Source organism: Macrosteles quadrilineatus, unplaced genomic scaffold, assembly GCF_028750875.1.
Source record: "Macrosteles quadrilineatus isolate MER2022 unplaced genomic scaffold, UCM_ALF_1.0 Scaffold_47__1_contigs__length_942521, whole genome shotgun sequence".
Lineage (NCBI taxonomy): Eukaryota > Metazoa > Arthropoda > Insecta > Hemiptera > Cicadellidae > Macrosteles > Macrosteles quadrilineatus.
In genome coordinates, this window is record NW_026542640.1 from 264,918 (window position 1) to 292,260 (window position 27,343).

The window sequence follows — 27,343 nt, forward strand, 5'->3', positions numbered from 1 at the left end:
ATATTTTCCTGCATGGAATTTCAGTGTGAGTATTGTAAAAGCGTTTGCACTGCTGTAGATAGCATGTTATTTTGATAACAGCGTTTAAAGTAAAAGCTTACACTGTAAATTACGTTTTCCGCCATTTTCCAAGATGGCGGCTATTGCCCAAGGGTACCAAAAAAGTACCCGGTGGTTTTATGGTCTAGATACCCTATATAACTCAAAACAACAATAAAAAAAAACTTAATAGAACAAACACCGAGGTGAGAGTATAAAAGTTGATTTTTCTATATTTAAAAATAGCAATTGTTGTTATTAAATCTTTTTGTAACAACTATATGAAATATTATAGATTCTTGCAAAAATGATTGAAGTTACCTACACCTTTTTGAATTAAAAATAACAAACCAGAAATAAGCTGTGCATGTTTAGAATCCGCGAGAACCTAAGTCAGACAACTGTGCTATTGATTGTAACCACACTTTCCTCTTCCATCCACTCATTGCGTCAAATATCAATTTTGCCAACTCGAACGTATGATATTACTACTAGTACCTCCTATTCTACGTTATCTTTGAAAAGGATACTTCCATTCGACTACGTCTATACACATTTTCCGCACTGGGTTCTTAAGGGTGAGGCAGAGGAGGGCTCTTTGCGGCCGTTCTGGGGGAGGTTTCACCCCTCTCCTGACCGGCCGCTTGGGCGTCTGCTTGTTGGCATTGTTGTTGTTATTGTTGTTGTTGTTGTTGTTGTTGACCGCACTCATGGCTGTGGCGCTCAGTGCCGTCTGCCAAGCAGTAGACAGGGGCTTGCCGTTGCCGTTGCCGTTGTCCGACAACTCATAGTGTACACCCGATGTGACAGCTGAAACAAGACAACAATCTGTAAAACACGTCTGTAAACACACACAACAATGGACAAACCAAGACAACAATTAATAGGTTGTCTAGGAAGCCTAGTGTTCATAGTGATCGCTTCCAAATCGGAAGGTCGCTGGTTTGATTCTAAGACTACTCTGGACCCAAATGCCATTTTTTATTGGGCTATTAATTAATGAAAGTTGGGCTTTTGATTACCATCACACTGTTACTACAATGTCTTAGACCGTCCCTTACAACAAAATTTAAAATGTCAATGGTGCAAATGAACACGAATAAAATAAAAGATCTATTAAAAATTAAAAATAAAACAATAAAGACATCAAAGTATGTATAAAGATATAAACATAAAAAGATAAAAATATAAAATTGGTTACATAATTGCACATTTAGGAGCTTTGTGGATTTCGTCAATTCCGTGAAAAATAATGATATTGTTGAAGCTCACGCCTGAATGAAACCAGTTAATTAATAAGATGTAACATTTTTGTTCTAAGTATTGAAAAATCATGTTATTCTGTATGAATTAAGGTTTTCAAAGTAAATCATTACATTTGAGATAAGAGCGATGCTTTAAAAAGTAAAGTCATATTATTTCTGTCGTTTCCTTTCAATAATTACTGGGGTGTTATTGCGGTGGAAACAAATCGCCAAACCCCAGAATTAAAAAAAATCTCAGTCAAAGATAAGCACTTAAACTACAATATTTGTGTGTTTAATAACAACGTTAAATATTTTTTAGTTTTTTTTGCTGTTGACGATTATTCCTAAGTAGGCTATGTATTTATACTCCGCAGTTTTAGAAATGAAACGACAACATAGAGAATATATACAAACATTATGTTTTGTGTGATTGTTGAAACACTTTGAAAATTTAATAGATTTGTTGAGAACCAAATAAAACAGTTCAAAAGAATGTCAAACCTCTATTAATACATTAACGAGTACTTAGGTTTGCTGCTACAGGAAAGGAAAAGGGGGTTTCCCCTAAAATATTAATAGTATACTGTAGTATGTAGTATGGAACACTATTTGGTAAGTTGTTATATAGTGCCACAGACTTGCCCAAGGCCTCTTGGGGGTTCGGATCCTAGTACCTGCCACTACTTTGTAACAACTCTCGTACAGTACACTCCCCCTTATAGGCCTACTGTAACGGCTTACCCCTTGCTCTGCTGGATACGTTCCACTCACGCACGGTCCTATGTGGATAGGCAAATACAAGGCAAAGGAGACCGTCAGCCTCTTAAAATAAAAGTAAAATAAATAAATTTGACCAATAATGTTATCAAAATATAAACAAAAGATGTTTTTGGTCCCTGCATATGTCGGTCCCAAGACTAGGTCTTACACCGTGCCACTTACGGTAACAGCTACTTCCATATAGGGAATTTCACTAATACATAAATCGTCTACATCATTCTTACGGCCGGTCAATTCCTCTAATGTTTGTAGAATAACACTGAGTTTTATGTAGTAACATATGCCAAAAGTCATAAGACCCATACAGCATTAAGCAAATGTACCCTGTCTAATATAACCTTTTCTGCTTTCCCATCCAGAAGACATCTACTGACGACCACCATCAATGTGGATGAAAATCGTTTCACTTTCACACTTGATCGTCTTCATCAGGACCACTCGTGCCAGGATGTATTCTCAACGACATTCAAACGTATTTTAAATTACTGGATGTCGACGTTGTTCTTTTTGTGTCATATTCTTACCCCTATCTGATCTTAAAATCTTTTCAAATTTAAAATGTTTACTGAAGTCGCGTTGCAATCATTACTTTATCTTAAACATTTAATAGTGGTTGAGGTTTTTAACGGTTATTAAATTAAATCTTATCTGGATTCTGGTTATATTAAAATATATTCGCTAAAATCACTCACTGCGAAAGCAATTTTACTTCAATCGCTTAAATCACTACCTCAGAACAACTATCATATCCCGGCCCAAAGTTTTGATTGTTGCGTTGATTTCTGCCATATAATTTATTTCAAACCCCCATTTTGATGTTCCATTTTGCCGAGTGAAACTTTAAAATAGCTTATATAAATAGGTAATTAGAATGTAGGATGTAGAATGGATATTATTTTACGTAACATGAACGGCTGGTATTAATTCATGGATTTTCACCGAGCTCAGTTATATAATCATTGTTAATAAATGTACCGAATAAATACGTAGAACCATAAACATGGTGTACATAATATATTATGTAAATATAAAATGATAAAAATGAAAATAATTCATGTAACCAAGAACGATTTTGGGTTGAAATCGCTGCGATTAGCTGGGAGTGAGATTTTCCACCAATACAGTTTTATCTGGCAGATATCTGGCAGTGCCAATTGACTAACTGGGCTGTCGGTTCATAGTTAGCACCTGTCATGACCACAGCGTGTATAATTTACTGGTGGACTCGGGGAAATAATCGAGTTAATCTAGCACCTCTGAGCCTCATGCCATGGGCTGCATTATTGTGCAATGGTCAAAGTGCAAAATATAACAATAATTTAAAACAAAGATAAATCTTACCCTGCATATGCTTCTATAATTTTGCATTAAATCATAATGGCTAAATCACGTTAGTTATTTTAAGCCATATTTATGCTAAATCGAGTATCATTGCAGTAAGGTTAAGCTATATAAAGTTTTATTAATAACTACTAGCCTTAATAAATGATAAAAATTTCAAAACAAATTAAAAACAAAAATTGTTTAAAGATGTTCAGGGTCTTTTATTATGGAGAGCGTAGCTTTAAAATAGCTAAAGCACTCTAAAAATGTATAAAAAAATAGTAAATAATTGGTTACCTAGAGAAACACGCACCTTCTATAGTAATGTTCAAATGTAAATATTCCTATTTTTCCAACTGGCTGATTAATCACGATTCCTAAAATCAATATCGTAAAGTTTAAACAACGTTTGCAATAAATAGCTCCTTAGAGTCGTTGTAAAAAGAGGGTTGGCAAAAGTTTTACTTCAAGGGTAGTAGATTTCATTTACCTATTTGCATAAATACAGTCGATCCTTTTAAAGGGCTGGAACATACTTTTGTGTATTCAAGTATATTACTTTTTTTATTATAAAAGTTAATTTCTTCCCTTGAATTTTAAAACTTAACCTACCGCTACCGCTTACATCAAATAGGTAATTCACTAAAGCCACCAAGTCAAAACGGTAATATACAAATGTCGCATATTAGTCATTGATGTAGAAAAATAACAATGATATGTAGTATTAAAACGGCAACCATTTGGTTTTTAACGGCTGTATTTACACATATTCAAAAATCATTTATTTTTTATTTTTATGATTTCAAAACACCGTCACTTGTAGCACATCACAGTAAAGCTAATTTCATAACGAGTGAGAAAATTCAACCGGAGATGGGCTAAATGCATTGGTATAGGAAACACAGAGTATTAAAAAAATATTGATTTCCTCCAAAAAATTGCCCACCATTTTGAAACGGAAAAGATAATTGATTTCTGTTTTCGCCAAAATGTTTGTCTACACATAACTTTAAAATTATGTAAAACATGGCATATGTTTACATTTGGAAATTCCGAGATTCGAACTAGTGACCCTCAGTTTTTGGCACATCCTGTATCGGGAAAAGTTAAAAATATTTTTACGTTAATCCTTGGGGTCGATTTAGTGGGAAATAATTATTTGTCATCCTTGAACATTAAGCCGTTTTTTCGTAATCATTTTGAGACACCTTACGTGGGACACCCTGTATGAACTCATCATATATATATGTACATAAACATATATGAATTCGAACGGATGGTGTTTTTGACCTCTGGGGACATTAAAATGAATAAGTAAATCGGTCCCGAGTCGAGGCTTTATCATGAGACCTACGGCAATAGCTTACTATATGGGAAATTCACTAGTAAATGTTTCTTTTTAGGTATAAAACTTATGTAAATATGATGAAGTAAACATATCATCACCCTTAGCATATAATCACAAATACTTACCAACGGTGTAGCCTTAAATTCTGATATTGCGAATAAACGATACCATACACGTTATAAATGATCCAGAAGAGATAACATATTGCTCTAGGGTGAACATAATAACTCGCATAGAAATAAATAATAACCATCCACGTTCGGGTGTTCTCTTATTATATGTACGAAACAAAACTGCATCACTTACTGTAGTCGTTAAACAAACTGAGCACAAGGTACGTATTTATTTTAGCTTCAAATGTATTACACCATGAAGTAGAATGTGTTTAAAAATACCCCCGCCGCAGCAAACCTGCAGACTAAGCGAATTTTCATTTGCCTGATTGGATCTACACTAAAATGTCTCCTTAAAAATATCACATTTATTCCCTATTTAAATAACACTAGTTTAATAAGTACTTAGGTTTGCTGCAACAGGGAGGGTAAAAAGGGGTGTTTTTTTTTTTTTAAATATTAATAGTTTAGTATGAAATGAATGCATTTTCTAAATTTGATCAAAATATGTTCATAAACAAGCAAACAACAACAGTTTACTTATTCTCCATAGGAATAACATGGGAATTTTAAATTTACAGTTTTTTGGAATTTCCTCCGCAACTATTAGGCGCATAACCACGCTTCAATAGGCTATACCAAATTATTTGTTTTTTTAAGCTCTACAAAATAGTTTGGAAAGAAAATGCTAAATTTTAAGTGTTTAGGGTCAAAAATGGGAAAACAATTTTTACCCCATAAAACCCCCCATAAACCCCTGTTCCCATAGTCCGATCATGCTGGTTCGCTAACTCGTTCGAATAGACGTAGATTTACACGTTTGTACAAAACTTCATCAAAATCGGACGATTTTTGCTCGACTTATCGCGCTAACGGACACATATATAAATATAACATAATATGGAAAAATTACTTACGCGAGTTTAATGTGATTACAGGCTTTATTGACTTTATTGAAGATACAGGCTAACATATCAATATATATATAGATATACAGGGTGTTTGGTAATCAGTGTGAAAAAAATTTTTTGGTGTAAGTACAAAGTAAATGCAGTATGATGATGCATATAAAATGTCCCAAGTCTAAAAATTAGCTTCCCAAAGAATTATTTTATGTTTTTAAAAAATGACTATGTTTTTAAACTTAATTAATTTTTATCTTTGAATCTATTTACGATGGAGTTTTTACAACTGATCATCTGTCATTTTGTATTATTCTTATTCAAAATTTAATGTAGAACACGAAAATGACATTGTCTACACAAATCCATTTACAGGTAATTGAGAAATAGCTGTATTAAGTTTAAAAACATAGTTATTTTTGAAAAACATAAAATAATTCTTTGGGAAGCTAATTTTTAGACTTGGGACATTTTATATGCATCATCATACTGCATTTACTTTGTACTTACACCAAAAAAATCTTTTCACACTGAGTACCAAACACCCTGTATATATATGAATTTGAACGGATGGTGTTTTTGGCCTCTAGGGATCTCAAAACGAAAAAGTAAATCGGTCCCGGGTCCAGGTCTTACCATGAGTACTACGGTAATAGCTTATTCCCTATAGGGAAATTCGCTAACAATACACAACATTGTGATATGCATTTGAAACAACAATACACCAAGTTCCTTTTTTATGCATTCGAATCGACAATACACAACGTTATGATATACGTTTGAAACAACAATACACAGCGATATGATATGCATTTAAAACAATACTTAGTCACATATTGGTATATAAATGTGCCATGGCTCTAAAACAATTACTAACAATACTATAATAACAATTTTCTACGTAACTCAAATCCATTAAAAATTTAATGTAGTGATAACACACGCTGTCATTCGTCAAAACAACCATGCACCTTAGTCCTGATATTCTTTAAATTCTCTATGTAATTCATTGCAGAAACAAATATTGAATTTATATTCATAAGTGTATTATACCTGGTTATTGATACACTCTCAATTAAACTATATATATCTTAAACAACAATACATTTACGGTTCTATATGGATCATGGGCTGTGGCATTAAGTGGCATAACAGGGTATGGCCGTCAATGTTAAACAAGTAAGACACCTAAATATTTAACTGTGGTTTCACTGATGCGTCAATGGATTCATGATTTTCGCATTAGGCTTACTATGGTTTTGGAATTTTTTTATTAGTGATAAAACATCAATTTAAATACAAGGTGTTAAAGAAAATGTTTATTGTAAGGAAGACTATTGAAATGTACTTCAAAAACTCTCCAGAGAATACCAAGCGTTTAATTTTTTTCATTTCCCCCGTATACGGAGAAAGTATTGTTTTCGTAATTATTTTCAAGTTGTAATTTTGAGTGGAAATGTTCGTTTTGGGTCTCTCCGAATCCAAAAAAAGTGGTTTTCCAAGTGATGTTTGTTAATGTGTATCAATCAATCAATCAATCAATCAATCAATGTATGTGTAGAGAACTACATACCGCACCTTTGGTTAAAGTTTAATGAACTCTATTATGTTGGTACTAATCTATGGCATCTCCAGGGTTTTTTTAATTTGGATTTTAATAGTGATTTCCCCACATAACTTATAAAAAAAAACGGAAATCAGATATTAACAAAAGTACTATGACGATTTTGATTAAATTTTACTTATAGCCCGTTTAACTATAAATTAAATTATACAACCACTATTACCGTAAAAAGTACGGTTCAAAAGCTATTGCAAATTTGATTTAGCCCATGGTTGAGTTTTAAAGGAAGTACCTAATACATTTGCTCTAAATGTATTAGGTTGAACATTGGTGGTGTATTAGTTTTGCTCTAAATGCGTGTCAGAAGGCATTGGGTAGATTACGCGGACTGTATAGGCTTAGATACCTATTGCCTGAGGACGCTAGGGTCCAGATAGTCAAGTCGCTAGTTCTCTCTGCTATTGAATACTGTCTTCCAGCATATGGAAACAGTATATTAAAAGGTGACTGTAATAAAATACCGAGAACGCAGAATGCAGCAGTCAGGTTCATTTATGGCTTAAGAAAAGGAGAACACGTAAGTACATTCAGAAGTGATGCGAAATTGCTGCCCATTGAAGTTTTTTGTAAGGCCTCTACTTGTGTTCTCATACACAAAACGTTATCCCTAGGTAAGCCACTCTACTTAAGAGAAAAACTGCCAGCCCGGCGGGACGTTTCTAAGCGCAGCACCCGACAGAACGATTTGTTGCACGTGCCTAAAGTCAGCCATGAGGTAGGTCGGAGAGCCTTTGCTTATTTCGGACCTAAATTGTACAACTCTGTCCCTTCAAAAATAAGAGAAAAAGGTTTAACAGGCTTCAAAACGAATATAAAAATGTGCTCATTTCATGTATAGCTTTTAGTCTTATGTACTTATTTTGGTTTTTAATTGTTTGTTAGATATTAGATGACGAAAGTTGTAAGAGAAAAACAGTTTTGTAAAATTGACTTAACGCTTGAACCAATAAAGACAATTTTATTTATTTATTTAAAATGTAACAAAAATTAATAACGGTTTATTTATCAGCACGTTATTTAAGCCATTGAATAAACGAAAAATGTGTTCCTAGTTTAAGCTTGCCAAAGTAAAATTTATCATATAAATTGCTATGAATAAATATCAGTAAGAAATAAGTAAGTAAAAAGTAGGGCAGCTGAGTGGATATAGAGCTCGCTCGGTATATACAAATTGCTAGTTCGATCAGGAGCAAAGGCAGTAACTTTTGGTGGTTCAAAAAAAGGTACCATCTTCGATGGTATTTTTATTTTTAAACAATTTTGGCTACAGAACCAACTGATATAAGTCAGTAACAAAGCTATAAACTCCGTTAACCTTCCCTCATCTTCAATTACCCAGGTGGGCTGAGTTGTTAAAATCTACACGCAGCGCTTTTTAGGTAATTTTATTTACCAGGTCTGGCAGCAAAAGTTCTATTGTACCGACTAATCGAAGAAATTGCGTCAGATATCGGGTGCACCGTTTAAAAATTGAACAAATGAAATCAATGAACCAAGTGCATAAGGAAAGGTCAAAAGGATTGGGATTTAAGTATAAGATATAGTACCACTATGGTGCTTTAAAAGGCTACATATTACCACAACTGTATTTTCACACTTTATTTTTACTGACCAAGTTTGTAAAGAAATTCACCTTGACTAAAACCTTTGATTATTAATACAACTAACAAGACATTCCATCCCCAAGTTAAATTTGTAGCCAGGTTTTTCATCAAAATTGTCGTAGTTGATGTGAGCCACCTACACATTGCACTGATCTATATTACTAAATTCTGTCAAGTACACAAACCTTTTTTCCGATTCAAACTTAGGGAATGACTTATGGTGAGCTATAGCAACTGTTATGACCCATCAACCTGGTCAGCAACAAAAAATAAGGTATGAAATATAATTTTAGACACTAGCGCATTCTGTGACTGGCTCACACAACTACATTCTTTTTTAGAAAAAATTGGCGACATCTGATCTATATAGATGGGATGTATTCTTCTGTATCCAATAGTCAATGCTAAAACTCAAATTTACGAAATAAAAATAAAATAATGTTAAAGAGTCTGATATTAAAGAGTTTCGATGGTGAAGAATTGGGACTATTATGATTGTTTGAGACTGTGTAGTGAGAAGTTAAAAAGTAGGGAAAAATAATAGAGGATTGAGAATGAATAAATAGGAATTTTTTTGTTTTAAAATTGGTTGTATATGTGTATGAGTGGTTTTATTGCTCGCTCAAATCTGAAGGTTTCTGGTTCGATTCCAAACGGATTGTTACTGAACATAGATGCAGCTTGTCGCTGGGCTATCAATTAAAAAGTCGACTTGAATAGTAACAAGATCAGGATTCACACTGTTTCTAAAAAAAGGTTATAAAACAGCAAAGGCGGAGAAACACACAAAAACGGGTGTGTTTGTGTGTTTTTTTTATTATCTTTACTTTTTTTTATTATCTTTATTATCTTTTAATTATCTTATTATCTTTTTTTATTATCTTTGTTTAATAATCAAGGGTTTATTCCATTCTGTTTATTTACCAACTGGTATTTGCAGGATTTACAGCATTTTAAATAATGGGTATTTTAAGATTAGGACAGGAACTAATGATGTGCAGGTTTATTCAAGATAGCCCAGATGGTATTTATGTTATTTAGGAGGGAGCTCAATACGTAAACCGTTTTATTATATGAACACTATACATATGTATTAGGAGTCCTTGGAGCCTAGACGTTCTTAAAACTAAAAAAAAACCTACAACGAAAATGTCTATTCTCACAGTGCACTACACTTTTAATTACAATCACTTTGGTATTTGAATAAAATATTTTTCCTACAGTTACCTAACAATGTACATGTTCTCTCATTGATTTGAGAAAGCAAAGTGGCCAATTCGCTCATCAGTGAGACAATGTTAACATTGTCTCACTCTAATTACTTTGTCTCACTCCAGATTTGCAACGTGAACGCACGAAATAGTGAGCGCGTAACATGCAGGCAACGTAGTATGCGCGTGAAATACGTTGGCAGCACTGGCTGTAAATCAGCTGGTCAGCTGTTGTACTGTTGTATTTGTCACTTCACATTAAATGTTATATTAAAAGTTCACTTCTGTGTAAAAATAGGTTATGTTTCTTCACCAATTTATTTGTTTTATGGTAACTGTAGGAAAAGTATAATGTGCAACTCGAGTTCAAAGTACAATTGCCTCACTCGACAAACCATTCCTCACTCGCCTACGGCTCGTGAGTAAGGATTTCTCTCGAGTGAGTCAATTGCTCACTTTTCTCACTAGTTGCACAAATAACTATTGAGATGATAAATAGCTCTTCAGCAGCTGTTTGAAATGATCCAAGATGGCCGATAGCCTCCAAGGACTCTTAAGAGCGCAAAGTACGTCATTGCCGCTCGAGAACGAATCTGAGTGTGACTATACATTTCGAGAGCGGTAATGAGTGCTTGTGCTCGTAATACAATGGTAGAATGTTTTTAAGGACGCAATATTCCTTTGAAAAGAATATGACTGTATTCGCTACAGAGAATGATCCAGGGACCGAGAGAGGATCTAGATATTATTTCGGACAATATTATTTGTTAAGTGAAAGCATATAACGTTTCAGCTTTATGAAATCACAATCGCTTGAATTTACGAAACAGGAAAAATAAATTGTTATCGACTACCATTTATCTGATATCTAACAGTATTTAATTTACAATGAATCAGATTGTATTTCCCAAAAGGTTCAGGTAAATATTTTCTCCAATCTTCTTTCAACATCATTAAATGATTATCTAGCATTTTCTTTAACCAAAGTAAGATACTACTTAAAATGTATTATATGTACACAAACTCAGGTTGTATAGTGATTATAATGATAGTAAACATTTAAAAAATTATAAAAAGATCTATTTCTACGAAATTCTAAATATTGGTCAAATAAAAAAGTAGAATATTAGATAATAGACAATAGAACTTGAGGTAAAATATCTCATTCCCTGTATATGTTTTAATATTACTAAAGAAATAGATACAACATATATAGAGTAGTTTTTTTTTTTAATAAAGATCAATGGAATTTAAAACAGGAGCGAACATGATGCACTTTATTATCATGAACAATTTTAATTTTAACTTAATTTAGTTATTTATGTGTGAAGACTTCAACAAACATTTAACATTGAATTATATCTACTTTGTACATATAGCGGGTTTTCAGCAGCTTTAGTAAGAATATGAAACCATTTTGAGGACAAAATACGAAATAATTTATTAATATACCTAATTAAAAGAATTTATTTTATTACACAGCCCATCAGATTTACATATCCCAACCAACATTAGGGGGAGGGTTAATGTATTTTGTGTTTGATATCCACTCATTATCATATGAATCTTAGAAGTATGGGACAGGAATGGTCAGGTTTTTACATCTTCATATGAAATAATCAAACCTTTACACCATAGCAAACACTATATAATTACTTTATGATTTTATCAACGGTTATTTTGGTATTTTATATGTGTATTCGCAACAGGAATCCACACCGTGATAGAGAAGTTGATGGTTCGAACGAATATTAAATATTCTTATCGGCTATAAAAGCTAAAGCTGAACTTAACAAATTAAAATATAATTTTTGGAAAATAAATTATAAATAAATAAATACATAATTTATTTTTGTTTTTTAATTTCCTAGAAATGAAACTAAGTGTCACTTCATAGCTAAATGTCCTATTTTTCAACACTCAAAAGGACAGTAAGGGCCAAGGAATGATTTTAAATTTTAAGAATTGGTAGATGCTACAAAATGACAAAAAAACTGATTGAAAACATAGATGGAAATTAATTATCAAGTTTATGTAGTTTTACCTCAGCTAAAACCTTGTACAACAAGACATATTTTTTGTCCCAATGTTTGTATTGTTTGTATATTTTTTATTTAGTGAATTTAGTGGGATATATGTACTAAATCGTAAAGTGGATTAAAACATATTTTTTTGCTTTGAAACTCCTCAACATTTTTTGTTCGTATGGTTTTAAAATGGTGTATTTTAAGACTGAAATTAAATTGTTCTGTGCCAGACGATTTTACAATCATTGTTTATGTATGCTTTCGCTTCACATCAAATGTAAAATAGAAAACATATTTGTACCTCTCTCTTCCTCCTTCTTTGGCATTTGATGATATGTTTACAGCACATGCATATCTTCATTTACATGTGGTGCATGTCAGTAATGACACTTGCCGTTGGCGTTTCTCACACGAATCATTGTAACGTCTTTTACAACATCTCGACTGACCAATATGATAGATAATTTGTATAATCGTTTGACAAATCATTTGCAATTGTGAGAGGTGGACGTGGCATAATTTTTTATGGGGAGTTTTCTAAGTATTTTCTAACTAAGTTTATCGTTAGGATATATTTAGCCACATGTCTGTCATATGAGCCCATAAAACTATGTACTAAATTTCAAAAGGTTTTTGTTAATACCACATATTTCGTTAACTAAGCAATATGTTTTAATGCGCTCATGATGTATTTATTAACCTAAGAATTGATATTTACAATAGCAATTTCATTACGGCCTACTATACATACAAATATACTAGACTCGTCTAGCGTTGTCTGTGTTTAAAATATATATTTTCCCTTTTTACTTATCCCTTTGTGATATTAATGTTTTGACTGAATGGACCTATATTGAAAATTTACACTTTAAGTTTTTACCAAACAATTCTTTTGTTAAACATTTTGTGAAATTTGTCACATGTGCTATAAATTCTTCTTTTCGAATCCCCTACATACAGTATATATTATTGTGAAAATCTAAGGAGAAAGCTTTTTTTCCTTTTGGGTATTCCCCAAACAAAGTTTAGAGGACACAAAGCTATAAATGGCATTTCACGTATACCGACAGGCAAAGGCGTCGTTGTATTTCCTCCAGATTGTATTTTATTGTATTAAACGAATGACCCTGTATGTAGTGATCTATTGTCTACTTTAGCAGAAACAACGTTACATATTTAATATTTACTCAGGTTGCCGAGTTGTTAGCAAAATATAAAATCCCCCAATATAGACATGTAATTTCAAAATAAAAAATAAGGTATACATCTGATCCCATCCATTAATTAAGTTTTTTAACTCAATCTTTACTACTTTTATAAATCAGTATATCTAGGAACTTGTTAAGGTTTTCAAGTCTGACGTACAAACATAATGTCATGCGTTTTTTTTATACAAAGGTTTAAATTTGATTATTTTAAAGCTGTTTGGTAAACATATCACAAAGAGGGCCAAGAGAGGGTGACAACGAGTGACCTTTGACCTAAGTTGTCTGCTGTTCGTTGTTTGTTGCAATATCACTAACATGCTCCCCATTACACTTGAATTGAGCCTTACTGGCACATGTGTTAATGTAAGTGGAAATTTCTGCATAACTCCTTTAAGGACTATTTAATTTGATGATATTTGCCTTATGATATTCAATTTACTATTTGACACTGTTTAAGGTCAATTTTATACGTTTATTTAACCAACTAAATATTGTTAGTAGCTTCTTCCCTGTAGTTGGTGTTTAAGGTTAACTCAGAAAGACCCCACCAGGTAAATTTTTAATGTTACCTATTCCTGACATTTGCTTAAAAATATCCTGCATGCTTAATGGAATTTATTAACAGCTCTGTTAGTGTGGTTCCATTGGTCGAAATAAGTTTGCATATAATCTTCAGCTTTAAAAAATAAAGAATACCTTAGGTAATAATAATATAGTGTTGCGGGCTTAACAAGTTCTTTACAATAAAAACTTGGCTTTTATAATAGCTATTTTATTTACACTAATATTCTTTATTTACAATAATTACAATTACCTAACACCTAACTGACTCTACCTAACCTAGCTAAAGCCGAGATTATTCTGTCACTACACTGTCACTGTCACTAGCACTAGCACTGGTCACTCACACCGACGGGTGGTCGCTGCGGTGATTCTCGGAAGACTCAACTCAACTCAACTGCCGTGTGCCGGAAGACGGTCCCTTATATAAGTTTGCCGTAGAACATTCTGGAGACTCCTAGTAGCCCAAACAAAGCTGTTTACAGATCACCGTGGAAGCTTCTGGTGGATGTCAAAGACCCTATTGACGTAGTCCGTTGACATGGGTCTATTGTCTGTTACTGGTGCGTTCGGAGATTCCGTGTTGACAAACAACCCTTTTGAGACGGCGCCTGGCTATTGTTGCTCGGGGCTCCTGACTTGTAACGGCTCCTGATTTGTAACACTACCCCCTCCTTAAGACTGTTCTGCCCCAGAACAGATTTCTCTCGAAGATTGAGATCTTCTGGACCAATAATGTCTCCGGTTCCCCACGGGTTGAATACGCAGACCACAATGTCGATGCCAGTGTCCACGAAAAGTTCCTGCACCATATTTCTTACAATCTTCCATTCCAGTCCGTCATAACCACATCCCAGCCTAGAAATAGCAAGCTTTTTGATTCCAATCCGAAGGAGCTTGTCTCGCAGGTCTTGCAGGCTCTTCTTCAAGGATTCGTAGGAGGGCTTCTTGCTTGACGTCTCCTTCGTTACGAGGTAGAACAAATGCTGTCCATTGCGCTCCAGGTGGAGGGTTTTGCCAATGGCGGGGCTCTGACGCTCACGATCTTCGGTCCCTCCAAACTTTTTCCTGAAGACTGTGGCTATACCTCGCGACGCTCTCAGGTCTTCTGCTACGCAGTGTGCCAAGGCATAATCCACTGGCAAGGTGAAGAGGTCCTTGTATAACAGCCTCAGTCCTTCATATCCACGTCTCTCAGGCATGAAATCTCTTGGCTCGGTTGAGAGGTTACGAACTTGTTGTTCAGTTTAAAAGAACTAGACAAGTAACATGTCATCTTGATAAAAGCTACATTTGTGGTTTGCTTGCTTGTCAGCTGACAATCAATAGTCCATACGAAGCAAAACAAACTTCAAATTATGATTAACTTAAATTAACAGATCAAATCTCGGATAAAACATACTCGTAACCAACTTACCTTATCAATTTCCTTATCAATTGTTACCTTATCAAACAACTCTTTATTGTTTATTTTATGTTGTTGTTGCCTTATCAATTTCCTTATCAATTGTTACCTTATCAAACAACTCTTTATTGTTTATTTTATGTTGTTGTTGCCTTATCAATTTCCTTATCAATTGTTACCTTATCAAACAACTCTTTATTGATTATTTTATGTTGTTGTTGCCTTATCAATTTCCCCGTTTTGTGTTTGTGACATGAAAAAACTGTGGTACTGTACATATTTAGTCTGGTTTATGGTGTGAAGTATTTTGGCACCCTTTTAAGTGTCTATGCTACTTTTATATTTTGGAGTGTACGTAATAGTAGTTTGCGCAAAGATCGTGTAAAGATAGTGTTAACGACACGAGTAGAAGATTCTATGAGTGTCGTTATAGTTACGTTATACGCAACGATTGTGTAAAGATTATATTAACACTATCTACGCGAGTTGCGTACACTACTTTACCTACGACAGTGTTTTAGTAACTAAAAATTACTACCTACTTGTAACTTCTAAGAGAGGTTATGTTTTCGTTTATAACCTCTTATTGCAATTTTAACCACACGGTTAACGGACTAATGAGGTTCAAGGGTTGAGAGAAAATAAGTAAAATTGTAATGCTTTGAACTTCAACTAATCATCTGTTCAGGCCAATTTAATTAATTGTTGAATGGTGCAGTTAGTGTTTGGTACACTGTTTCGTTGCATCAATGTCAGTGGCAATGAGAGGTTATAAACGAAAACATAACCTCTCTGAAAAGTATTGAGTAGGCCTAGTTATTGTTAGTAATTAAAACACTGCCGTAGGCCTTAAAGATACTCGCCAGGGATCGTACCTTAAATTTCTGCTGTCGTTACACTATCTTTACGCGATCGTTGCGTAAAGTACTATTAAATTGTTGATTGTTGGGGTTTACGTATTGTGAAATAGCAAAAACATTAGTTATTGATTACGCTAAAGTGCGTTAGTTTTGAAGTTTTGTTTTGTTTTATTTTGCTCCAAATGTACAAAAGGATAAAGAATAGTAAAATCAAAGAGTTAATGTTTCCTCTTTCTATAAAAATCTGTCCAAATATCAATAGTGGCAGTATTTTCTATCACCGAACTCTCTTTAACATGAGCCAACTTGATTTTAGAACCTAATGGACCCGGTCTGCTTCAAGTCCAAGTGTCAAATTTGAAACCCTCTATAGTCCACACACTAAACCTACCGTCTAAAGTTTTGACTCTGTCGGTGAAAATCGATTATTCCCTAAATGATTATGTTATATATATATATATATAAATTGATATCGATAAATACCATTGCGTGCATAAAATTTAGAGTGGAAGTTTCTTGAACACATGCGCTTCAAATACAAAAATGAAGCTTGAAGACGTGACTGATATGAATCTCTCCTTATAACTCTTCAAATATTTATCTGGGTGCAATCAGGCAGTTCAATGGGAATAATCATCAACAGTGATCTTGTTTTTGTAATCAATTCTAAAAAAACAGTAGGTACAATTGGAGTCACGGACTAATTTCAAAAATGTATATTTTTACTAACAACATTCTTGGAACCTTCACTCTAATCTTGTTATTTTTCTGGTGAAGGCTATTTTCTGTGAACTAGTTCATAGGACCTTTTAAAGCCCGAAGCAATCCCAAAAAAGCTTCAAACTTATTTATTGCCACCTTTAATTTATGACAAGAATCTTTAATCTGTCACTCAAATATATTGGGATTTGGTGCATTTTTTTATCGCGAATACAATTAATTATATTTTGATTTCATTGTTTTTAAATTTGATTCGGAAATTCCTATCTACAGCCTTCATGCATAGCGTGATACGAAACTTGAGTTGATTTTGACTCCCAGAAAAGTTGATTGAGTTGATCCCTTTTAAGGATTAATTGTAGGTATTAAGTTAGTGACATCTCGCCCACACATGGTCTAACAATGTATGCAGAACTTGAGTTGGTGCATACCTTACTTGTTAGCCAAAATGGTAAAACGATGCAGCCAACTCACCATACACAATCAGACCACAGACTGTACAAGTCATCGGACTTCAATGGATCAAACTACAGAATAATTTGATAGCTGCTCATAAACCAGAACACCCGCTTGGATTAACTTTACACAGTTGTCGCACGTTACACTCGTGACAAAGAAATAACGAAACATTGTCATAAAAGGGACAGAATATTACGGAGGTCATTATAAGAGGTGATAGCTTAGTTTAGAAGTGTAATGACTTTAGCTCGTTCATTACGAAAGAGCCTGTGACAAGGTCTGTGGTGTACTGACAACTACGTCAGCCCTTATAACTAAAACCCTTTGTTGTTGTTGCACTGAGTGAACGATATCAGGCTCAGAAATTGAACAAATTATTTTAAGGATTATAAGCTTTTAAGCTTTTAAAATTGGAAGGTGGGATGTAAAAATATTTGCTTCTCTAAACCCTATAAGTGGTTGTCTATCCTTTTTTTATTTTTTATTTTATTCCTTTTTATCCTTTTTATTTATCCTTAGAATTTTATTTTAGAGTCATATATTTTACTAACAAAAAATTTAAAAAACTACAGGAATAAGACAGTTTTTGTGTAAACAAAACGTAAAACCTAAGAAAATGTTGCCTCAAATTGTACTCTTCATTTGTACAATTTATTTTAGGAATTCATAGATCTTAAAATAATAAAATAAACTGCATTAGGAAGTTATATTGAGTACTGCACTACCAAAAACCGTTTTATCTTTTTGTAGACGGTTCATGTTTGTTCATTTGGTTTGGTTATTTAAAAAAGGTCTATACAGTTTTCAAATCGTCTTATAAAACCAAATTATTGATTTACTTTGCTTAATAAAATGGTCCCATCACATTACTCTTACTCACTCGTATTAGCCGAAGTTCACAATTGTCTTCTAAACAAGAAATACGTGGTTTACCACGAGTCACCAAATAAAAAAATATAAAAAGTGATGAAATTACAACCCAAATTCCATCACAAATTGAAAACTATTAACGTTTTATACTTATATAAAAATTACTTTGTAGTCGGTACTGTGTTCAGCACTAAAATAAATACGATTAACTGTATAATCTGCCAGAAAATATAAATAAACGTAGGATACATTAGTTAATTAAAAGTAATGGGTGTACATTGTACACTATAGACCGACATTGTATTGTAAACCTTTTAAACCACCCTAGGACGATGCGATACATAATCTTAAATATGAAATTTATCAAATTTTAGATAACAGAACATCCATATAACATTAAGATCGGCAAGGAAATTAAAGCCCTAACTTTAGATGAAAACACATTGACCTTATTATACGCTACATTGTATGTAATTAAGGAATATTGTGTTTCTATAATGTTTTGGGTCGATCTTTACTGAAAATAAATTAATATGGTCTCGAAAATATATCTAAAGATACTGATATTCACTATGATTTAATTTACTCTTATAACAGACATCAAAATATTATCTTGAACTTCGATTTTATTGTTTGCCAAACAAATTTTGTTTAAAGTAAGATCCTTGCCATTTTCATAGCTAAATCTTTTTGTAATGTAAGGAGAGTACTTTCACAATACTTGCTAAATCACCCTCATAATTCTCAATAGCATTGAAACTTTATTGGTAACAATTAAACTACCAAGAAACAAGAGAAGCTTTGGCGACAGTTCTCCCTTTGGAAACTTAGCAACCTAATTAGGCCAAACTTACCAGAAAAGAGAAAATTTTATACATACATGAAGTACTATTTTTCCATTGGGTGGCCAATGGTCTGCGAATTCATTTATTCTTTGAATTAATTGATATTGAAAGAGGATCTTCAATTAAAACTATGCATTTATAAAAATGTGAGGTTAAAATAAAGGATTTTAAAATATATACCTTCAACGAACATATGTTTAAAATCATATTTTTTGTACATCTAAATTCTAAAAAAATCTAAATTCTTGTCTACGATTTTACGGTACACAAATGTAAAGACAATGTAAGTTTCATACACTCTGTTGATAATCTACTTTCTACGATTAACAAAATTATTAACTTTTTCAGTACTTATTTAGCTACAACTTGGTAAACCAAGTAAAGCGAGTATCGAAGTCTTTGATATTAAGATTTTAAATTTGGAATAACAACATGTTGGAGATCAAACAATATCTTAGTAAATATTGTAAAGCTACAATGACCTAAATTATATATGTATCATCGCACAATCAAATGCATTGAAATACAATACCGATGCTAGAAAACTAAAACATCTTTGAGTGTCAAGCTAAAGAATATTGGCTTCAATATTACATGTCGTAAAAATAAGGAATCCAACCAGCGAATCAAGTACCGAGTTATTAAGTTGTTTGAATCGCCAAATGTAATTTATAAAACCAATTTGTTACATATTAAATAGATTATAAACAACTGTAACTGCGGTATTAAATCAATTTTTGTAAACGTTATTTTTGGGCTACATTTATAGTATTTTAATACTCGATTCAAATAGACAAGTTTCAAATTGTGAAAATTGAACACTCTACAAATCTACTAATCTAATCTAACCATGTCTGATTACTTATTGTATCGTGTGCTCGACATGTCGCCATGGGCAATAGCTTATTCCTTAAACATTTATATTTCATCCACTCAACTACTATATTTTCATCTCTAAGGCATCATTTGGCACAATCGTGTGTAAAGTCTTCAACTCGTTTATTGTAAGCTGAAATGTTGTACATAACATATTTCTAAAACTTGTTATGAATAAAAATAAATCCAATTAAACATCTCTCGAGTCAGCAGTCTAGTCTGGTTCACTTTGAGAGCCATGTCTGACGAACGAAGTGTGCTCGTGAATTTCTTAGAAAATAAGATCTTGCTGTGAAACTCTAAGATATTTTGTAATTATATTATTTCTCTCCAAAAACAAAATGCTTTTCACTACATAACAGAGATTTTATTTTCTAGACACTAGATTTGTTAGGAGCGTATTAAATAAATGTATAAAGGAAATTCAATATTGTGATACGACACAAAACTCTGCGGTCAATATGCATACGTACGTATCGAACGTTTACAGGAATTTCACATGTGCAAAACGTGAAATGTGCACAAATCTCCTTCGATTTAGGGAATAAATGCATCTAAACGAGTACGTTTGTTTGTACTCCCTTTCCAATGAAAACCCTTTTATAGAGAAAAAGGTAGTAGTCATCACTTTAAACACAAATCAATGGATGTACATATGTTCTTCAAACGAGCTAAGCTACCAAAAATGCATGTAGAGGCTACATGTCCACAAGGACATATCAAACAATTTGAGTTTGATAGACTTGAAAAGTCTAGTTCTTATATTGTCTTTAAAATTATCAGTTACGTTTAAAAAATTGTCTGTGCTATGTAGTTTTGTAGGTCTTTCAATCATTGAAATTTTAAGTTCTTCGACAAAAAATATAACCCTTTACTGGTAAGCTAGCTAATATAAAAACCAGCTTGTCCTGAAACACTCTGAAAATGTGATTCGTAACATTTTTTCATGGCATTTGTTAGACATAATTGTAAGTTTGTGGTCATATTGACTTGGACATCTTGGACGAAACTTCACGTTCAGTCCTTCGATGGAAATGGCGCCCGCTTAAACGTTTACAACGCTGTCCGTTCGCCCTCTGAATAGCAATATGTAATATATTGCCGTTGCCGTTCATACGTTTTGGAATTTATAATGGACTGAGAATATCATATTCGATTGTGGAGCAATAAATCTAGTGAAACTTGAAATTCACGCAATGATTTCTATAAATCAATTACGACAATAAATGACGAAAGTAGTTACGAAGAATCAATTAAATCGATGGTTCAACCAAATTAATTGATATTATTTACCTGATCCTAGGGAACAACTATGGACTGATTTTAATTAAAAATCGCGTTCGGCTTGTGGAATTTCGAACCTGTTAGCTTGCTGAAGGATACTAAGAAATACAACCCTATATGATAATGTTCCTTTCCACGACTTTAACATTGTAACATTTTGATTGGTGTTGTTTTTGTGTCCAAGAAGAGTTTATATAAATGCTGATGACCTCATACATCAATGAGAATAGTGTTTAACGTTTAATCTGAAGACGTGCTCTTAGCAGCACGAAACAGCTGTCGTTATTTATAACACAACAGGATCAATTGACGCTACAGGTATTCTAAACTTTTTTAATATTGCTATATCTTGATCCAAAGGCTAGCCCATCATGAAAGTAAAATAAGCCCTCGATCATGTTTAGTGGAAGTAAATCATTTCGATATTTCTACTAAATTATATGAATGAAAGATATATATAACAGTTCGGTATTTACCCCCGACTTATAGACAGTACAATCCACAGTTCAAAATGCAGTTCACGCGTAATAAGATTTGAATATGTCTAGTGGTTCTAATATCCCTACGATATAACTATGTCTCAATTAAATGGGAAGTTTGAATAAATTATTAGATTCAGATCGAAAATGTTAAATCGAATATACATCAGATCTTCCCTGCGGAAGCCTTGATGATGTAGAAGATATCATTTGTTGAGTGCTTTGGCAGCAACCCAGCTCCCGACATACAAATTTCTCAATTTATGAGTAAGTTTTCCCATCCAAAGTAAAATTATCGGATTTCCTTTTTACGCTGTTTAACATAGAAGGTATGGATGAAGTTACATTAAGGGACTTATTGCCAAAAACTTAAAGGTAAAACATAACATCGGAGTGGAGATTCAAATGTATTAGCACATCGTTTGTCAGAAAGTATACGTAATAGGCTCAGAAGTTAGACGTTAATTGGTTTGTATTATTCAGAATTTTAATAAAAAAAACTTATTTCTTAAGACATAGAAACGAATAAATATACATCAACAAACAAATAAAATATATTGTAATTTTTTCATCTGAGGAATAGCATCAAAGTAATTGTGAGTCAATATCTGTTTGTCCGCTATTGAACGAGTGGATCTCCATAAACTCTTCTAATCAAATTAACAGTTCAATTAAGATGCAGATGGAGCCCATTATCCCCCTTAATTTACTTTTTCAAACTCGATGAGCATCATTTAGACATTGAGATAGAAAATATGTATATTTGCGATAACACTAAAGCATATTAAGGTAGGATGCTGTAGGCCTCATTGCAAATTTATATTTGGGCTGACAACAAAGATAATACCTATCTGATTTTCAATATTTTTTATATGATTGTAAAAGTATTACAGACTCATGTATAACGTCACCTATCAACCAATAATCTAATAGTGGTACATTACGTATTCTGCTAGATGAAAGAAACAACGCCACAGCGAACCTGCAGACTAAGCGAATTTCTATTTACCTAGCTGGATTTGTACAAAAATATTCCCATAAAATTTTCCGGTATATTTCATATTTAAATAAAATTACCTTTAACGAGTAGGTTTACTGCTACAGGGAAGGTAATGAGTGGGTTTTTGTTGTTGTTGTAATTGTGATTTTTGTTGTAACTAAATTGCCGAAGAATTCGATTAAAATATATCCATGAACATGTAAACTGCAATAGTTTGTTTATAAGAAACATGGGGATTTTGAATTAGCATTTTTTGAATTATCTCCGTAACTGTTAGGCATACAGTTAGGCAACAGTGCTTTAGTATACTAAATGGTTTCTCCAGCTCTACAAAATAGTTTGGAAAGAAATAATGAAATTTTTTGTTTTAGAGTCAAAAATGAGAAAAACAAATGTTTACTCCATAAAACCCCACATAAACCCCTGTTCCCATAGTCCGATCATGCTGTTTCGCAAACTCGTACGAAAAAACGTAGGTTACTTCGATGTCTATAGTAGTTCGACTCTATAGTAAATACTTAAAACTTTTTTAATAAAAAAAAGAAAAAAAGTGAAGTATTTAATATTCATGTATTAATACCTATTAATGTAAGTCGGTGGCTCAGTCGATGGGGGCGCAGGCATCCCTCCCCTGCTGTCGCTGTCTACTGTTGGGGTAGATTGCCAGTCACGAACACTCTTTACATCTTATATAATGTCTTGGGTTCGCGTCCAGGTGTCCAGGTGCCGCCATTAAGGATTCCGTCTCCCGAGCGCCGCGTCTCGCCAGGGCCGAGCGGGCCATCTGGCATAATCTGACAGTTTTGACAGCCGAATTGGAATTCACAATAGCAACGAACTGAGATAAAGTAGTCTGCCTAATTGAGCATTGTAGACGATCAGCACTTGAATGGCGTTAATTGTACATACATTTTATTGCAGACATGATAAGTCTCGAAGTCTAAATTAACATTTAATGAATATTTTAATTCAGCTTACCTGCTCTCGTACTTTTGAGATGCTCGCACTTAATCTTGAATGACTAACCTAACCTAGCTTAACCTAACCTAACCTTTACTGCTTCACGAATTAAACCCAATAATACCGGAGTTTTTAAAGAGAAGGTATTAACCTTCGCCACTTCTGCATTACTGAGCAAACCCTTTGGTAGTTTATGGCCTCGGCGCTGGGGAGACGGCCATTAAGCGTCTATCAGTCTCTTACTCTCAGTCTCTTAATCTTTTACTACATCCACTACAATACTAGGTTCCACGCACAGATCTTTGAGACCTATGATGACGGACAAATGCTAGGTAAAATACGATAGCCTAAAAAAACGTGATGACAAATTAAAAGTAAAACAGTATGCAATGCCTCCTAGATATACAAGAAATTCTACAAATCCTTATCTAAAAACACATCATAAGGAGCAGTGTAAATAGATAATTACATTTAGGTTCATTGCATACCTGAATTATACTTATTTATACATTCTCCCCCTATACATAGTAAATGGAAAAAGTAGGTAATGTTTTCATTAACAATTTTTAGGTTGAGTTTTAGGCCACCCTAAACAAAAAAAAGTGGGGTTTAAAGTTATGTTTTTGTATGTATGTGTGTAGATGTGAACATAGCTACAGACTACACCTGTAGTTTAATGTTGATAAAATTTTGTATGTGCATTCTAATAATCAATTTTATCTCCTGGAATCTTTTTAATTGTTTGGTAATTGGGATTTGTAATGGCAAATTTCTTATAAAACCCTATGAAAAAAAAGAAAAATTGGATTTTCATAAGGTGTTATGAAAACATAATTTTCCGTTTTTCATACTTAATTGTAACCAAAATTGTTAGAGCAGTGGCACTAACAATTTGGGTCACAATAAAGTATATGTGGCCCTTTTGACAAAATGGAACAACCTCCAACGCTGTAAAATTACGCTATTGAAAGTTATTATGATTTTTGTAATTTCCGCATCAAATATCATAGTTCCTTCCGCCACATATTCATTATAAGGGTTGTTGACAAACTAATGAAAGAAAGAATGCGTCAGTTTGCTGATACCATGTTTTACATTTAGAATGGTTTTAGTATAACATTTGCTGAATTAATTAGATAGGGTAGTCGCAAAAGTCACAGAAGTGTATTCAGTAGAGGAGTAGATAAAAGCAGTGAAGCAGTTTGCTCATGACGACACGGTATACAAGGACTCGCTTGCTCAAAGGACAGAGTTGCCGAACTGCCTTGGAATACGAGCAACCCACACCTCATTGAGCGATTGCGCTCCCCTTTGAACGGGTCGCTACGAGCAACTAATCAACTGATATGAAGCCTGTCAATGCAATTTATTTATTACTAGACGACCTATTCTATAAATGTGAATATTCAATGATTCGCTTGAATCCTTTATCATGCGGTAGAATAAGTAATTATAGTTGACGTTTTGTATGGATTGAGAGAAGCCAACATAATACTGTATGAAACGTACTACACCAATTGAATATTTTAGTCATCAAATTCCATGAAAATAACTTGAGTAAAATGATTCTGATGCTTGTGTGGGCGAAGCTACAAATACCGTCTACTATATCATAAATCTCCGGCGCACAGTGTTAACTCATAAAATATATTATATAGTCATATAACCCGTCCACAGCAAACCTGCAGACTAAGTGAATTTTCAATTGTTAGGTTGGATGTTTATTGAAAATTTTCATCAAAAAGTCACATTTATTCCCTTTCTAAATAACATTAGGTTTAACGAGGAGTTAGGTTCACCGCTACCGGGAGGGCGAATGATGTTAATAAAATGTTCGTTTCTTCGTAATATATTTATAGTATAGGATAAAATAAGTAAATTTGATAACTGAGTAATTACAATAGTTTCATAAATTTTTTACCTAATTCAAATTCAAATAGTTTTATTCAAGATATAACAGGCATTGCCTCGCCAAGTTTACAAAACTTGTCGACGAGGACCAATAGATAAAAAAATGACAAAGTTTACAGTATTTTTTTCTTTAGTATTTTTAGTCCAAAAAATATAATAATAGTTCTAAGGCGGTGTATGGCAGGCACCTATTTCATAACCAGATTATTTTGGAAGCAAAACTTAACTCTAAAAGTATTAATAAGAAATATAAAAATAACATATAAAGAAGTAAACGGTATTCTACCTAGATTGGTGATTGTGATGTTTCGTTGTCTTTGGATTTGTGAGTTTATGGGCTGCACTTTATTTTACGTCCTACACTCATACGAATAAAAATATCGATATATGGATTATTCGATGTATCGATTATTTTATTCGGTTAATATAAGGTTAGGTTAACCTTATCAACCAAACTTGATATATCGAATAAAAATCATCGATATATCGATCGATATATTCATTCGAATGAGTGTAGGACGGATACTAAAGGTGAGTGATCTTGTCTTTAAGCATGATAGAAAAATACCCCCACCACAGCAAACCTGCAGACTAAGCGAATTTCGATTTGCTTGATTGGATATACACTAAAATATCTCCTTTAAAATATCACAAAATTATTCCTTATTTAAATAGCATTAGTTTAACAAGCACTTAGGTTTGCTGCATCAGGGAAGGCTTAAAAGTGTTTTAGTGTGAAATGTTAATACAGTATGTAGTTTATTATGAGATAAATGTATTTTCCAAATTTGATGAAAATATGTTTCTTCTGCATAAGAATAATATAGGGATTTTAAATTTAAATTTTTTTTTTATTTCCTACGTACCCATTAGGCGCATAATAATGCTTCATTGTACTGAAGAGTTTTTTTTAAGCTCTCCAAAATGGTTTGGAAATAAATTGCAAAATTTTTTGTTTTTATGGTACAAAATTTGAAAAACCTATTTGTACTTCCATAAACCCCCGCTCCTACGTATTTGAACGGACGGTGTTTTTGGCCTCTATGGACCTCAAACGAAAAAGTAAATCGGTCCCGGGTCCAGGTCTTACCATGGGGAATAGCTTATTCACTATATGGGAAATTCGCTAAAAGAGTTGCTCGTCTCGTGTTTGTTCGTTTGTTGGTTGAACATAACATCGCACTAAAAATGCACATTTTTCATGATCAGAATAAATAACATTTGCTAGAAAAGCTTTCTTTTCCATGTTCTTCCCTAAAAATGTATAATAAAGGAATTTAAATTTTGTTAAGATTTGTTGTAATTTTCTCCTTAACCTTTAACCATACAAAAACACTTCATAATTTTGTTTATAGCTTTACAGGCTCTGATGAAAATTGGTCAAGTTTTATTTTGTAGTTGTTGAAAAACAATTATTGAAAGATTCTAAGCCCCCTTAACACCAAATTCCTATTGCCCGATCTTGCAGGTAATTTTATTCCTATTTTATTCAGGTTAATCCAGCACTACACATTCATGCCAACTTTAATCAAGATCTAAACTAAATTCATATGGATGGGAAGACTACTTCAATATCCAAAATTCAATTGTAAATTGGACTGTGTTACCCTCACGTGTTCCATAAAAACATTTAAGTATGTTAAAAGGAAATCTATAGTTGGGTGCATTGGTTGATCATTATGTTTGC

The 27,343-nt window shown here is 33.2% G+C and overlaps 1 protein-coding gene across 13 annotated transcripts in view; it reads right to left on the reverse strand.

Moving 5' to 3' along the window:
- Nucleotides 1-27,343, reverse strand: part of LOC129005959 (muscle calcium channel subunit alpha-1-like) — a 332,295-nt gene that overhangs the window by 207,402 nt on the left and 97,550 nt on the right. For all 13 annotated transcript variants that reach the window (XR_008491886.1, XM_054435029.1, XM_054435032.1 and 10 more), the window contains exon 2: nucleotides 570-849. Coding sequence is in view for 12 of the 13 variants with exons in the window: in XM_054435032.1 (XP_054291007.1) it covers nucleotides 570-849 (280 nt within the window). In the remaining variant the exon portion in view is untranslated. The remainder of the gene's footprint in view (nucleotides 1-569; nucleotides 850-27,343) is intronic.